Source organism: Crocuta crocuta, unplaced genomic scaffold, assembly GCF_008692635.1.
Source record: "Crocuta crocuta isolate KB4526 unplaced genomic scaffold, BGI_CrCroc_1.0 scaffold1192, whole genome shotgun sequence".
Lineage (NCBI taxonomy): Eukaryota > Metazoa > Chordata > Mammalia > Carnivora > Hyaenidae > Crocuta > Crocuta crocuta.
Window position 1 is genome coordinate 439,506 of NW_027531292.1, and position 15,590 is coordinate 455,095.

At 65.7% G+C, this 15,590-nt stretch overlaps 1 protein-coding gene across 1 annotated transcript in view; it reads left to right on the forward strand.

The window, feature by feature from the left end:
- Nucleotides 1-13,193: 13,193 nt before the first annotated feature.
- The window catches only part of LOC144237805 (mucin-6-like), a 13,898-nt gene continuing 11,501 nt past the window's right edge, over nucleotides 13,194-15,590 (forward strand). Inside the window, exon 1 of the mRNA XM_077771513.1 lies at nucleotides 13,194-13,251. Within this exon, the coding sequence (XP_077627639.1) occupies nucleotides 13,194-13,251 (58 nt within the window). The remainder of the gene's footprint in view (nucleotides 13,252-15,590) is intronic.

The window sequence follows — 15,590 nt, forward strand, 5'->3', positions numbered from 1 at the left end:
GGGGGTGGGGGGGTGGGGGTGGGACAGGACCGGCCACGCCGGATCCTTGCAAAGGAGCCCGCGGCTTCCCCGGGCGGCTCTCGTACCCTCTGCGCACGCGCGAGCCCCTGAGCAAGGCTGACCCCTTGCAGCCTGGCCCTGCAGAGTCCGGAGCCCACGGCCCCCCCGCAAAGGGCCTTGAGGGTCCCAAGGGAATCGTGGGCCACGCTGGGGTGTGGCTGAGACAATTCACCGTCTGAGAGCGGTATTAAAATCACCCCACAAACACTGATGCCTGGCGGGGTGGGGGGTTCTGTCTGCAGGAGGTGAACACACACCAGCTCCCCGCCCAGCGCCCCCTCCCACCTAAAATGACAGCGGTCCATCCGCCTCAGCAGACCTTCACCTTCCTCAATCCAAGACGAGGCCAAGCCACAGAAAAGGGGAGCCACAGGCTCCCGGCCCCAGCTCAGGGCCAGGCGGTAGCCACGGGGCCTCCGCACGGGCCCACCTTTTCTGGGCCCCCGTACGCCATGCCCCACGGCCGGGGGTGAGGCTCTGCGTCCGCAGCCCCCAGGGCCAGGGCTCAGGCAGCTCAGGCCACCAGCTCCATCAAAGGGCAAACAAAGGTGCCGGTTCCTAGGAAGGGCCGACAGCTGGGGGCCGGGCTGGGGAGGAGCTCCCGTTAGGGCCCCTGGTCTGCGCTGCGGCCCCACCCGCGGCCCCAGTTTACGACCAGGTCCTGTTGTGGGCTCGAGTCCAGCACCGCCCTTTCTGTGTCCAGCATCTTCCGGGAACCGGCCTGGGGTCGCGGGAGCCAGGAGGCCCCGGAGGAGCCGAGCGCGCTTCTCCCTTCATAGACTCGAGCAGCGTCGCGGGGGGCTCGGTGCTCGCGTGGCACGGCCTCGCCAGCGTCCAGGCCGCCCCCGGGCCCAGGCTGATGTGCCTGTGGACAGAGAGGGCTGGGGCTCAGGCCTGCACATCCGACACTCACACACCGTGGGGGGGCACGTGAGGCAAGGCTCAGGAGGGCTGGGGGTCACCCCGGAGGGCTCTGGCCTCAGGGGCATTGGGTCGGGGGCTTCAGGGAGAGACCAGGCTAGGGCTACGGGTTAGGGTTTGGGGCCCAGGGCCAAGGGGTCAGGCTGGGGCTGGGGGGGAGTTAGGGCACCAGTAGGCTGGGTGAGTCATGGGGCGTAAGGGTGAGGAACCGCATCGAGAGCACCGTGTCAGCCCCCAGACAGGGCAGGACACGGTGCCTGGGCACGGCCCCCCTTGTCCCTGCGTCTGCCCCTCGGCAGGAGAACGCCGGCCACACAGCCCACCGCCGCCTTCGCTCAGCACCCGGCGGCCCCCGCGGCCCTGCCCCGGCCGAAGGTGAGCCCTGAGCGGGAGAGGCCGGGGGAGCCTCCAGGCTGCCCCCTGCTGGAGCCCATCTCTCCAGCAACAGGTCAGGTCCCAGAAGTCCTTTCCTCCCGTCCAGCATGGGCTGGGGGAGGGGGACAGTGTCCATGCTCACCACCCCCCAGACCCCTGCAGCAGCTGGACTGGACAGTTTGGGGGACGCCAAAAAGCTGGGCANAGGGGGAGGAAGGAGGAGGTGGGCCCAGGGGTCCAGGGCTGGGGGTGCATGTTTCTGGGGTGTCTGAAGCCACAGATCCTCAGTGGCCTCTTCAGAGCCAGCCTGCTCTTTGCTCTGGGGCCTTCTAACCTCAGCAGGCACTACATACAGCTGGTGCTCAATAAAAGCTCACAGACGCTGATGGCCAGGGATGACCCCTGCGCCCCTGTGTGGGCTGCCCCCTTCTAAGGCCTGTGTCAGCGAGGGGTGTTGGGGGCCGCAGGGCCAGCTGCCGGGGGAGAAGAGCGGCCTAAGGGCAGAAATCCCCACAGGCACAGGCAGGGCCTTCGGCTGGGGGGCCGGGGGGCTAAGTCCCTGGCCGTGGGGGGGGTCACATCGCCCAATGGGGGGCTGCGGTGGAGAGGTCTGCCCATGAGGAAACAGGCCGTGACTTTGAGGGCCCCCAGCCCAGAAGGGGCACGTTGGAGGTGGGTGCGTGGCTGGCTGGGGTTTGGGGGCCTCGGGCCGGGCACTGTCCTCGGCCGCCGCCTGAGGAAGGATGGGCTCGTCCCCGTCCACGGGTGAGTCAGGAAACAGACGGTCACCCCCCCGGAGGCAGAGCTGGACACGCTTCCCAGACCAGGCGTGTCCTGCTGACAGTGCTCCAAGGAGCGGGGGTGCAGGGGGTCCCATCCTGAGAAGCCTTGTGGGGAGGCTCCTCTCCCTGGGGCTGGGGGCGGCGAGGGGGAGGCAGGCTCCGGGGTCTGGGGCCCGCCGCACTGGCCTGACGCGCCCACCAAGACCGCTGACCTCGCCCTCGGCTCCAAGGGCACAGAGACTGGGCACCGGGGTGCTTCTGCGGTGGTGGGCGGCACCTCAGAATTTGGGGTCTGTGCATAGTGCCCTGGAGAGGGCTGGCTGGGGAGGCAGAGGGCAGCTCCACCCCCGGCCGAGCCCGCCCCCTGACGCCCCCAGGCCAGCGACCATGCAGAGTCCTGGGCCAGGCCCCAGAGCCCACCTCAGGCCAAGGGGCAGGTCTGCGGGGTCTCAGCAGGCACACGGGGAGCCCCACGCTCTCTCTCACGGGGGGCCCTGGACGGTGCACGTGGGGGGCGCCCGGTGCTGGTGGACGTGTCCTAAGGGTCCTGGTCAGATCTGGGGGTGGGGCCACAGCCCCAGGGAGCTGGGGGAGGGGGGCAGCCGCGGGGGGGGAGGGGAGGGGCGTGTCAAGGCAGCTGGAGGCCTCTCAACTTCACAGAAAGATGCTGGGGAAGACCCCACCCATGGGTCCTTGGTGAGCAAGGTCCCCAAGGGGCGGGAGCCAAGGGGACCTTCCCTTTGACCTTCAGGCAGCTGCTCCTACCTCCCCGCACGGGCCACGCGATGTGCCAATCACTGGGGTCCTCGTGGACAGCAGGGGTGGGAGGCTGGTCTCCGGAGTCTGGGCTCTTGCACATTCACAGGAAAGAAGGCTCAGCACAGCCATGGAGAACGTGGGGACCGCGGAGTCCCTCAGGTCAGGTGCACCAAGGGCCTCCTCCCCACTGGAGCCGCGCAGGCTCCCCCAGGCCCGGGCGGGGTCCCAGGAGCCTGTGTTCCCGCCCTCCCAGTGCACCGTGCTGTCTGCCCAGCCGGGCTGTGCTCTGGGTGCTGGGGGTGCCTACGGCCTCCTGTGCAAGGACCTCGCCCCCTGGGACTGCGTCCTGGGCAGGGCTGCAGCCCCCCACCCTTCACCTGAGCAGAGCTAGCTCTGGAAGGTTCCAGAGGGGGCATGTCACACCAGGACGCCGATGTTCACCACCAGGTGGCGCCCGGTTCCCACACTCTTCCTGGGGGGCGTGGGCGCGTGCACAGGGCCCTGTCTGCATGCGTGTGCGTGTGTGTGTGTGTGTGCACGCGTGTGTGTGTGACCATGTGAGGGAGCGGGCGTGTGGGACCACACGTGTGAGCGAGTGTGTGCACACCGGGACCAGAGTGTGGGCAAGGGGTGTGCAAGTGCCCGGGCACTTGGACACAAGAGCCTGAGCGTGAGTGAGTGTGGCCTCACCCACTCCAGGTGCCCTGCAGTCGGGGACCCTGCCCCTTGGGGGTCAGCCGGGCGAGCAGCCTCGCTGGCCCAGGAACCACGGACGGAGAGCATCCCGCAGCCTTTGTGCCCTGGGGGGCATCCCCCACGGCTCCAGGGGCCTCAGCCCCGGGCGCCCCCCAACACCAACTGGGACAGTCAGGTCTGCAGCCTGAAGGCAGGGTGGGCCTCCCATTTCTGTGCCTGCTGCACACGGGGACATCGGTCCCTCTGCTCCCACAGTGTGGCCACAAAGCAACAGTCACTCGCGCCGGGGGGACCTCTTTGATCTAAGCGTCCCACTCAGTGGGGACTCTGTCCCCAGCTGGCCAGTGATCCCCTGCTCTGTCCTGGGCCCTCCCTGCCTGGCCTAACCCCACAGACGGCTGCCCACCTCTGACCACCCGGGAGCTCGGCCCCAGTGCTCGAGGAAGTGCCCCAGATCCGACCTGGCGGGCACAACAGGCCAGTCTGTGTCCCTCATCAAGAGGGGGCCTCGGCCCCACTCAGCATACACCCCAGTGGACCGTCAGGCCCCTTCGTGACCCAGCTACTTGGGTCATGTGACCCACCTGGTCTGGGCCCCTCTGAGGGAAGCCAGGGGCCGGGACGTGTGACCACTAAGACCTAAGGCCAGTGAGGCTTGAGAAGTGGCCAGAATTACCCCTCAGCTCTGCGGGTAGGAAGAGATGGGACCCGCCTGCACGGGCCCCCCCAGCAGTGAGGCTGAGCAACCGCAGTGCCTCCTGCCCCTGGAAGAGAGCCTGTCTTTCCCGGGCGTGGCCACGGCCACGGGTAGATGGAGAGATGCCCATGTCCCCATTTTCCTGAAGAAAGAGGCCGTGGCCAGGGAGTGCAGCCAGCCGGGGGGGCACCCCCAGGAGGTGCCAGAGCCCCAGAGCTGGACCTGGGACCAGGGTCGGTGACGGGGCACCAGCTGCAACAGGGGCGGGACGTCCACCTGTGGCCACGTGGACGGATCTCGAGGAAGCGGATGTGGCCTTTGACCAGCAGATTACAGAGCTGGCCAGGTGGGAAAGTCAACAAAAGCTCTCAAGGAGAAGTTCGTGGGGACCTGCCGGCCCATCACCCCTGCACGGGGTCAGCGGCGTGGGGGTGGGGCTCAGTGGGGGGGCCCGGACTCCAGCCACAGACCCTCGGGGAGCGGAGCCCGGCACAGGGCAGGGAGCGCAGACTGCCACCGTTAGTGGTCATCACCGCCCCATCCTGTAGGCAGTGAGTGCCCCACTGAGGCCGTGGGCCCGGGCCTGGGCGCGCCCCATGCATCTGGATGATACCCAGGGGGCGGGGGGGGAGGGGGAGACTCATACCCTGGGGTGGCCCCGTGGGAGGGCTGCCTGTGTGCAGCAGGCTCGGACGCCTGAGGGACAGAGGTCTGGCTCAGGGGCTTCCACGGCCCAGACCCCTCCTGGGCAGGGCAGGGGCCTTCGGGTCCCGCAGCAACAGCCCACGCGCTTACAGGAGCTGAACCCCGAGCGTTCACAGAGGCACCGCGGGGGCCGACGCGGGTCCTCGGGACGGGGTCAGAGAAGACGAGGCTGCGGGTCCGGAGAGGAAGCACTTCTCGGACGAGAAGCAGGAAGGTCGGAGACAGACGGTCCACTCACTCGGAAGCAGCAAGAGGAAAACCAGCAAAGAAGCCAGAGCGGGAAGGTGTGTGTAGAGAGGGGCACGCGGCCCGGCGGCCGGCTGCACCGTCGGAGCCACCAAGGGACAGACACAAAGGGAAAGAAACTGGCATCCCGGGGAAATGTCCCCAGAACAAAGGCAACAGGGAGGCGCTGGCGGACTCGGCCACTGGTGACAGAGGTGAGGACGGGCGCGGGGCTCCCGTGTAGTATTTCAATCTCTTTCAGACACTGACCACGAGGACGGGCGTGGGCGCGGCGCGGGGTCCGTGGCACGCGGGCAGACGGGGCTGCTAGCACGTAACACAAGGGCTCCTGAGAAAGTGCTCAGTCAGCCCGACGGAAGGCAAAGAGGAGAAGAGACAGAGAAAGGGAGCCCGAGGCAGGAGGGGCTGGAGCCCCAGAGTCCCGATGGCTGCGTTCGGCACAGGCGCCGGGAGCGCCGGCTCTCGGGCCGCACAAACTCACGGCTCGCCCCGTAAGCTGCCTGAGGAAACCCACTGTCAGCATCAAGGCACACGTGAGTCTTCAAGGCAGAAGCATAAAAAAGATGCGCAAACGCACTGCAAAAAAGGCCAAGTGACGATATGAACAGCAAAGTAGACTTCAGAGCGACGACTGTTAGCAGAGATGAAGAAAGTCATTTCATAACGATAAAATCTGACTTCCTGGCAACAGCACAATCCATAGATGGAAAATCGGTAAACGGGACATCGTCCAGATTAAAAACATCTGCTCTTTGGGGGGCGCCTGGGGGGCTCAGTCGGTTAAGCGTCCGACTTCGGCTCAGGTCATGATCTCACGGTTCGTGGGTTCGAGCCCCGGGTCAGGCTCTGTGCTGACAGCTCAGGGCCTGGAGCCTGACTTGGATTCTGTGTCTCCCTCTCTCCCTGCCCCTCCCCCACTCATGCTCGGTCTCTGTCTCTTTGTCTCAAAAATAAATAAATAAAAAACAAACAAACAAAAAGAACATCTGCTCTTTGAGAAACACGACAGGGCAACAACGGCAACCCACACACTGGCAGGGATCTCTCGGCAAACCCTGCGCCTGGTGAAGAAGGACTTGTGTGCAGAATAGATCAAGAAGTGTCAGGACTGAATCATAACCAAATAATCTGATTTTAAAATGTGCAGGAGACGTGAATAGACACTTGACCAAAGGAGATACATGGAGGGTGGGGGCGCCTGGGTGGTTCAGTCGTTTGAGCACGTGACTCAGCTCAGGTCGTGATCCTGAGAGGCAGGAGTCTGAGCCCCGCTTGGGACTCGCTCTCCGTCTCTCTCCCTGCTCCCCCCTGCTTCTCTCTCAAAATAATAAATAAGCTTTAAAAACAAGAGAAGACACACGATGGCCAGGAAGCGCGTGTGTGCGGGATGCCGCTACGCCCGTCACAATGGCCGCGGTGCTCGTGCCAGTGCTGGGCAGGCAGAGGGTGTGGGGGTGCAAAACGGTGGGGACACTCCGGGGGGCAGGTTGCCAGGTCCACAAAGAAGTCAGAAAGGCACCAGCCATGTGCTCCAGTCACGCCACGCGTGGGCGTCTGCCCAAGAGAAAGGGGAGCGTGTGCCCACGTGATTCGTGCGCACACGGTCCCAGCAGCGCCAATCTGGAAGCATCCCAGCGGCTGGCGCCCCTCGGCCACGAAACAGAGCAAAGTATTGATCAGGCAACAACGAGGATGAATCTCAAACAATTTCGCGCAAAATGCTGAATGAAATTGGCCACGCGGCAGAATCCACGCGGCAGTTTTCTATTGACATAAAATCTAAGAACTGCGCCGGAGTCTGCGGCGTGTGTGCTGGGTCTGTGTGCCCGTGCGGGTGGGTCTCCCAAGGGCGCGACGCCTCCCGGGGCCCCTGCTGTCCCTGTGGCGGTGACGGGCATGTGATTGGGTCAAAGCCCACTCACCCATACTCTTAAATCCACGCGGGTTTTCTGTGGGCCAGTTACACCGGACAGAGCTGCTGAAACAGCCCCACCGAGGCCACGCGTCCACCCTCTGGGGGAGGACGGACTGTCCTGCACCTTCGCCTCCTCCAGAAAGCGCTCCTGGACTCCGAGGGGCAGGGGCAGGGCGCCCCGCCGCTGCAGCGGGGCCGGGAGCGGGGCACGCGGGGGTGTCTGGAGTCCTCGTCCAGGCACCACCAGCCGGGGCCCTCTGCCCCTCCCCCGCCTCGCGTCCCCCTGAAACTCTGCAGAGGGAGGACAAGGCGCCCCCACCTGTCCCCGAAGGCGACTCGGCCACGCCGTCCCTGTCCCCTCCACCTGTGCTCAGGTCAGGGGCAGGCTAGGGTCAGAGGGACCTCCGTGTGCCTCAGCCCAGCGCAGCGCACTTAGCCCAGCCACGGGGCTGCCTTCACAGGAGGGGACAGCGGATTTGGCTGCTCCCAAGGCCAGTCTCAGCCCCCTGCCCCCTGAGGTTGGGGGGTCTGGAGCCTCAGACCCCCAGGGACCTACCCTGCCACGCAGGCTTTCTCGGGGCCTTGGCCCTCTAGTCCGGTGTGTTCTGGGGCCTTCTGGGGGCCAGGCCAGCAGCGGCTGCCGGCTGCGAGTACTCGCTGAGCAAGTAGGGAGCACCTGAGGCTCCCCTGGGCCGGCCCCTGGACGGAGTGGCCCTGGTCACCCACCTGGGCCCGTATGCGTGCTTGTGTCCTCCTTGACCAGCCACGTAGAACTGGCCATTGTGGGTCAGGGGAGCACTGGTCTTGCTCCCTGACCATTGCAGGCCACACCCAGGCAGTGCCAGGCCCCTCAGACCCGGCCCTGCCCCCCCTCGCCTGTGGCCTCTCCCCTTTGTGCAGGGCCCCTGCTTTCCCCCACTCCTGCTCCTCGTTTATCCATTTCTTCCAGCTCACTCCAGAGCCAGGACACTCTCTGGCGTGGCCTCTCCCTACCTTGGCCCCAGCTCCTGGCCTTGAGGGTCTGTCTCTGCCCCTCTTTTAGCCCACCTCCTCCAGGAAGCCTTCCTGGGCTGCTCAGGGCCTTCGCAGCTCAGAGGTGCGTCTGCGCTCAGAGACCACCAGACTCACGGCCTGGAAGGACCCTCCCCCGGCCTGATTACTTCCCACACCATCTCTATGAACCCCCTGTTTGTGACCCCCCCCAAATTCATACATTGAAGCTCTTACCCGAAGGGAATGGAATTGGGAAGTGGGGACCTTGGGAGGTGACGGGGTCCTGAGGGTGGGGCCCCCACGACGGGATCCGTGCCCCTGTGAGAAGATCTCCCCGTGTAAGCACGCAGCAAGAAGGCGCCAGCCGCAGCCAGAAGAGCCGTCACCACAACGTGGCCCCACGTGACGGAGAGAAGCAAACGTGTGCTGTGGACACGCTGCCCCGTCTGGGTGCGGCTGGAATTGGACACCCCCCAACGTGACCCCCTAACCCTAATGTGCTCGGGGGGGGGGTCAGGTACCCTGCCCTGGTGGCCTCCACCCCCTGGCCCCCGGCGGAGAGCAAACACTCGAGAACCCACCACCTCCACACTTGGATGGCCAGATAACCCCCCGCTTGGCTCGCGGTGTGCCTGCCACCCGGGCCCAAACCCCAAATCCTGCCCCAACAACCTTATCTGTTTGCTTTTCACCCAACATCCGCTGGCAACCGGGGCCCCAGCACGGAGGTGCGGGAGGCACTCAGCCAAGGCAAGGGGGCCGCTGGGGGCCAGCCAGGGGCCTGGGGGCACATCACTGTAGCCGCTCCCAGGGGGCCCTCAGCTGAGGGGACAGCGGATTCTGGATCCTCGACCTGGAGCTGGGGGAACAAGCCAGTGAGCTACCGTGGGAAGCAGCACAGGGTCCTCTGAGAGAGGGGAGGGGGTGCCGGTGGGTGCCCTGACCCCGGGTGGGTAGCACCCACCCCAAATCCAGGTCCAGGGGCAGCCAGGGGTTAAAAGTGCAGCTGGAGCAGGGTCAGGTGTGGGGTGCGGGGGGAGCCTGCAGGGTGGCCCTGGGGCCCCGTGCCTGTGGCGCGGGCTCACAGGCTCTGTTCTTGCGCCCCGCGGGGGCTGACCCCAGCAGCCAGCGGGCAGCAAGAGCCAGCCCAGGAGGGGGCAGAAGGCCGGGAGAGCGGGGCAGGCTGGGGTGTGGCGAGGGTACCTGGAGTAAGAGCCCTGCAGCTCCAGGGTTGGGGGTCCTGAGGAAGAGGGGCTGCGGATCGCGGGAGGCGGGGATCAAGAATGACACTTGGGGGTGGAGACAGAGAGAAGAAGGGCACCTGCTGGGCCCCCAGCTGCACACGGATCTTGGGGCAAAGGTGCGGCCGGGGTGACTCTCGCCACAGGCCAGAGGTCCCTCCTCTGCTGGGTCCCCTCCCAGGCCCCCCCAGGCCCCAGATCTCCTGGTCTGCACAACGTCCCAGGGGCCGAGCCCAGCCCCACGGGGAGCAGCAGGAGGGGCCATGCCCCCAGCTCCTCAGGCCTGCCCTTGATGCCAGGGGTCCAGGGCGCCCGCTTTGCACCCAGCAATGGCACGCCTTGTGGGCCACACACGCCACAGCCTCCCTGGCTGCTGCCGGGCCCACCTCCCCGAGAGGTCTCGGCCGCTGGCCAGGCCCGGGACGCAGCTGCCACGAAGGCAAATCCTGGCTCCCGTATGGAAATCTTTCCCCAGAGCCATGGTTTTCAGTACTTTGATCTGACAGTAGTCCCTGGGACCGAGCCTTGAGCTTGGGGTGAAGCCTGACCTGCGCCCCTGAGGAATGTCACACCTGGGAGGCGGGGCCCAGAGGGGCTGGCTGACCACTTTCACCTCCAGAAACCTGAGTCCAGCAAACCCAGGCTCTTGGGGGCCCTGAGCCTGTTCAGGAGGTTTCTGGAAGCACTTGCCAGCGGTGAATGCCAATGTCCTCAAGCAGGCTTCAGTCCCAAGTGAAGGTCAGGTCAAGGCCCCAGGAGAGCCACTACCGGGGGGCCAGCACCCACCCTCCCGAGTGGGTGATGAAGGGCCCCTTGGCGGAGACACTGGGCCCTGGGCCAGACGGTGCTGCTCAGGGCCCCGCCAGGCAGACAGAGCGTGAGGGCAGGGGTCTGAGCTGGAGCGAGAGGCCGAACAATCACCCGCTTGTCCAGCCCACGGGTTCCGCTTCCCGGGGGTGGCCAGCAGGCCGTGCCTTGATCGCCCGCGCGGCCGGGAACAATGGCCGCACACACTCTTATCTCCTACTGTTTGCTCAGCACATTCAAGGCTCCCGGGTCAGCAAAGAGAAGCACCATTCTCCTGATTTCCTGCCACACCGGTGTATAGAAAGGGACGTGGGACCCACGGCCCCAGGCGTGAGCCGTCCACTAGCTGTGCACACAAGGCCTGAACGGCCCGGAGGTGACAGATCCTGGGATGTTCAGCTTTTTCCAGGAAACCCAACCCGAACCTCGCACATCCGCACGTGCACAGGCTTCTTAGTCCCGGCCCCTGGGCAGCCCCGTGGCAGTGCTGGTGACCCACACTCTTCTGGGCCATCCTAGAGCCCTTCAAGCTGCCAGGGGTATCACTGGGGACCCCAGCGTAGGGGCCCCTTGCCTGCCACAAGCCCTGGCCCTTCCCCCAGGCCCTGCAAGTCTGTGATCCAGGAGTGTGCGTGTGACCAGTTCCCTCTCTGGCTCCACCCCTTGCTGCCCCCCTGGCACATCCTGAGGCCTGGGCACCTTCCAGGCCCTGGGGCACAGGGAGAACAGGTGGGGGCAAGGCACGGTTGGGAGACAGGACAGCACCCAACCTGCAGGGAACTGAGCAGAGAAGTGGGGAGGGGCCGTCAGCAGGGAGGCAGTGCCAAGGCCCTGTGGTTGGGTGCCTGCTGGGAGGGGGAGCAGGCAGCCTCGTGGCTGGGTGGGAAATCCACTGATGGGTGGGCAATGCAGCTGGGGGCCTCGTAAGGGTCCAGGCAGAATTCAGGCAGAGAACAAGGCCTGGGGCTCAATTCCACTGGCAGCCGTGGCCCCAGGGGACCTCAGGGGGTGGCTTTAACCGCTGGAGAGAGCCCCAGGCAGCCCAGGTACTTAGCCCAGCAGGATTCTGGGCCTCTCTCCTTATCCTGCCTGTCCCAAGGTCTGCTAAGTCACCTCCCCACTGCCCCCTGTCTAGGCACCCTTACCCACCGAGCACCCTGGCCAGGGCTGAGGTTCTAGGAGGGCCCACTCACCTGTCCCTATGGGACCTCAGGCCCCACCCAAGAGCCCACCACCTCTACCTTCAGAGCTTTGTGAGATCCCAGTGAGGGTGTGAGCTCTCCAAGGGCAGGGAGAAGCCCCACAGTGGCCCCATGGCAGAGCCTGGACAGTCCTCACCCCTTGTGCCCAGGCTTCTGGCCACAGTGACCCCAGCAGGGGTGGTTCTGGGCAGGAGGGCATCTTGGAACCCCTCCTTATCCTCTGCTTCTGAGTTAAAGGAAAAAGCAGGTGTGCGAGTGCCACTAGCACACCCAGGGGCCTGCTGCCCACCTGGCCAGGCCCAGGGGCCCGAGGCCGGCCGCCCGCTGGATGCAGTTAAAACAATTTTGTGTTAAGGGGCGCCCGGGTGGCTCAGTCGGCTCAGGTCATGATCTCACAGTTCGTGAGTTCGAGCCCCGCGTCGGGCTCTGCGCTGACAGCTCAGAGCCCAGAGCTGCTTCTGATTCTGTGTCTCCCTCTCTCTCTGCCCCTCCCCTGCTCACACTTTGTCTCTCAAACATAAACACTAAAAATTTTCTTAAAAACAATTTTATATTAAAACTATAGTTCAAGGTAAACGCAGGTTGTCTGTGAGGCAGGGTGCAGCCCCATGTGGGGAGCCCAGAGTTCCTGCACCCAAATCCCTGTGGGGCCAGAACTAATCTCAGGAAAGGAGAAGCCCCCGTACCAGGGCCCCAGACTCCTTCCTACATGGGGTCCACACAGGCTCCCACTTAGGGCCAGGCCGCCCTAGAGAATCATCAGACCCATACCTGTTCCCCGACTGCTGGAGGACCCCACAGAGGATCCAAATCACACACACGTCCTGACACAACCTGACCATGACCTTGACCATGACCTTGACCTCTGCCCTGATCATGATCCTCATCCTGGGCCTAACCCTGACCCGTCTCTTGGTGCTGGCCTGTGTCCTCCCTACTCCCTATCCCCTGAGCCACTGCCACCCCTCCAGCCACACCCTTCTCCCAGGAGGCGGTGGGCACAGCCCCTGCTCCTCTGCCTGGGAGGCTGGCACCCAGCCTCCACGGAGATGCCCTCCCAGATGGGCAGCCCCCTGTGGCCATTTCAGCTCAGAGCTGCGGGGGTCAGAAAAGAGTAACAGGGGCCCTTCTGGGCACAGCAGGACCACCCTGGTGCTGCCCCTCCCAGGGGCTGGCAGGGAAGGGTCCCCAGGGAGGAGGTGCCCGGCGGGGGTCCCTGTACTTTGGGGGTGGTATTGGCGCCAGGGAGGTGTCCCAAGGCCTGCCGCGGTCAGTGACTGCCCCACCCCTGGGGTCCCACCCCAAAATGCTTCCTTCCACTGGGTGGTCTTTCCTCCCAGGCAGAGGCGGGGCTGGGTGTGCTGGCACCTCTAGGTAGAGGATGGAGTCCTCCCCAGGGGCCACCTGAGCACTTTGGGCTCCCCAGCCAGGGCCAAGGGGGTGCCCAGGGTGCCCCCGCGTGCCTCCCTACGGTGTGGCTGATGGCGCCCCCGCCACCTCGGCCGGGAGCAAATGCGGGGTGTGTCTGCAAGGCTCTGGAGGGCCCGTGCTGGCCCCTGCCCGGAGGCCGACGATACCGGGGCTACCGCCCACCAAAGAGCTTTCCGAAAGCCAAGTCCTGATAAAGCAGCGCCCAAGATCCTGTCCGGCCACCCCTGCGCCCAGTGGGTGAGGCAGAGGTGGAGCCTGGAGCCGCTATATAAGGCATCCAAGACGCCTTATATCCAGGCGCACAGGTGCAGCGAGCCTGCCCGGTGAGGGGCCGGCTCCAGCGGTGACCTCTCTTCTCGCGTCATGCTGGGGCCTCGGCTGCTGCTGCTCCTGTCCTGGGGGGGCGCCCTGTGCAGTGCTGGTGAGTGGGGGGCCCGCAGGCCATGCCACAGGGGCGGACAGATGCCCACTGCGCCGGCGTCAGGCTGGCCACAAGGACGCTGATGGAGGGGAGGCCCCTCCCTGCTCCGTCGCTGTCCCACACTCGCCGAGGCCCCGGCCCCCCCAGGGAGCAGAGGACGGACATACAGTCTCTTCAACAACAGTGGGGGCAGCGGGAGGCGGGCACACTGGGCAGAACGGTGCTGCCTGGGGCTCTGCTGTCCACACTGGGCCCCGGGACCAGAGGGCTGTAGGGTGTAGGGAGCAGGGCAGGGGCCTCGTGGGAGCTGGAGCCAAAGGACTCAGGTGGAGAGCCCCGCTCCATGGATCCTATGAACAGAAGAGCCACAAAGTGGGCTCCGGGCCTCAGTTTCCCCATCTATAAAAGTGGAGGAAACCTCTCCCTCTTCGTGTGGCTACCGTGAGGATTAAAGGAGGGCGTGAAGGGGGCACATGTCGGGGCCCAGGGCCACCACCACTGTTGCAGAGGCTCAGCAAGGGCCGCCACGCCCCAGAACCCACCCAATCTTCCCGCTCAGGCCCATGGAGCCCGGACCTTTCCTCCTCCCTCACCCCCACCCCCCTGGTTGCTTCCACTAACCACCCCAGACACCGATGCCACAGGCTGAGGGCAGCACTCACTCCTGTCCCCAAGCCTGGAAAGGCGCCAACCCCAGGGGTCCCACAGTGGCCCGGAGGCCGCAGACCCCAAGTGCTCCGCGTCTTCTCTCCTCTGCCCAAGAGCCCAGCACGACTGGTGCCTTCTCTCTCCTTAATCCTTGGGTCTGCTGCTCCCTCCCTGGCGGGCCCTCAGCCCGGGGGCCAGGATGTGGGTACTGGGGGTGAGCTAGGAATTCCTGAGCCCAGTGGGTCTCCCCTAGGCCCAGCCCACCCCTTCCCTCCCACGAAACCTGTCCCTCACCCTCGTGGCTCTGAGCACTCAGGACTCCTGCCCAGCCAAGGGCCACTTGCCTGGGCCCGTCTCCTCTGAGACCCAGACCCAGAAGCACGACAAGAAGGGAGACAGCTGGGAGCCGGCTGGGGTGGGGTGCAGGCCTGCAGGTGTGGCAAGTGGCTGTAGCTCTGGTGAGCCGTGGGGTCCAGCTGTGACTGTGGCGGGCCACGTCTGTCCACGTTTCTGCCAACGCTCTGAGCACCAACTCCGTGAAGGTGCTGGAGGAGGAGGCGGGCTCTGCCCTCCTGGATCAGAGACTGAAAAAGCACAAGGTCAGACGCAGGAGGCCTGGCGTGCCTGGGGCTTGGGGTGGGCGCAGGAAGAGGCTCCCGAGCCACGCTGGGGTGGAGATGGGACGGGCAGGGCGGGGTCGCCAAGCTTGTAGAAGGAACAGCGGTGCTCTGGTGGCCCCGTGGCCTGTCCGGGGGCAGGGGAAGGTCGGGGGGGGGGGGGNNNCCGCCCTGCAGACCCTATGGGGCCGGGGCAGGGGCAGTGCCTGTCCGCGTGGGAAGTACAGGCGCCCTTGGCCTGCCTCCGGAGGGCTTCAAAGGGGCCTCTGCTGCCGGTGGTGGGGGTCCTGCTGAGGCAGGGCCGGAGGACCGGAGGCAAGATGGGGCTCAGGGAGGCTGGCACAGGGCGACAAGAAGGAGCTGGTGTAGTAGCCACTTCAAGTGGGGACCACGAGTGACCCACTGTGGGGGGGGCAGAGAATACAATGGACATGTCCTGGGGGCAGCTGTGAACTGAGGAGGGGCAGACACGGGGACCTGCGTGGGTGACGCCATGGAGGAAGGAGACCCAGGCCCAAGCGTCACCGGCCCACGGGAACCGGAGCAACACAGCCTGGGTGCCACCTGCCCCATCTGGGGACCCCGCGGCCACCAGAGTCCCCGCCCCCTGGTATCGCCCAGAGGCCCAGGAACATGGCAGAGCCGGGGCAGAGGGGCATGGGGAGCGGGCAGGCTCAGGCGCCCCGACAGACATGGCTGCGGAAGGTGGGAGCCACGGCACAACTGAGGGCCCGAGTGGGTGTGAGGGGCGGGGGAGGAGGGCTGCGGAGGCCACGGCCCACAGGTGAGCCCCCTCCCCTGCCCCTCCAGCTGTCCCTGGAGTCGCCAGCGCGGTCAGCGGTTCCTGCCCCTGCGGCCACGTGACTGACTGCACCTGGGCATTTCTCTAGTCGTGGTCACCATGATCCCAAGACTAAGAGACTACCTGGGAGGAAGGAAGTAGAAACATGGCCGCTTTTGGGGGCTGGTAGAGGGAGCAGCTCCCTGGGGACACGCTGGGTGGGGTGCAGCCAGACAGACGGACGCCCGGACAGCTGCCCGCCGGCTCCAGGCCGGCTCCCCCCCCCCGCGGCG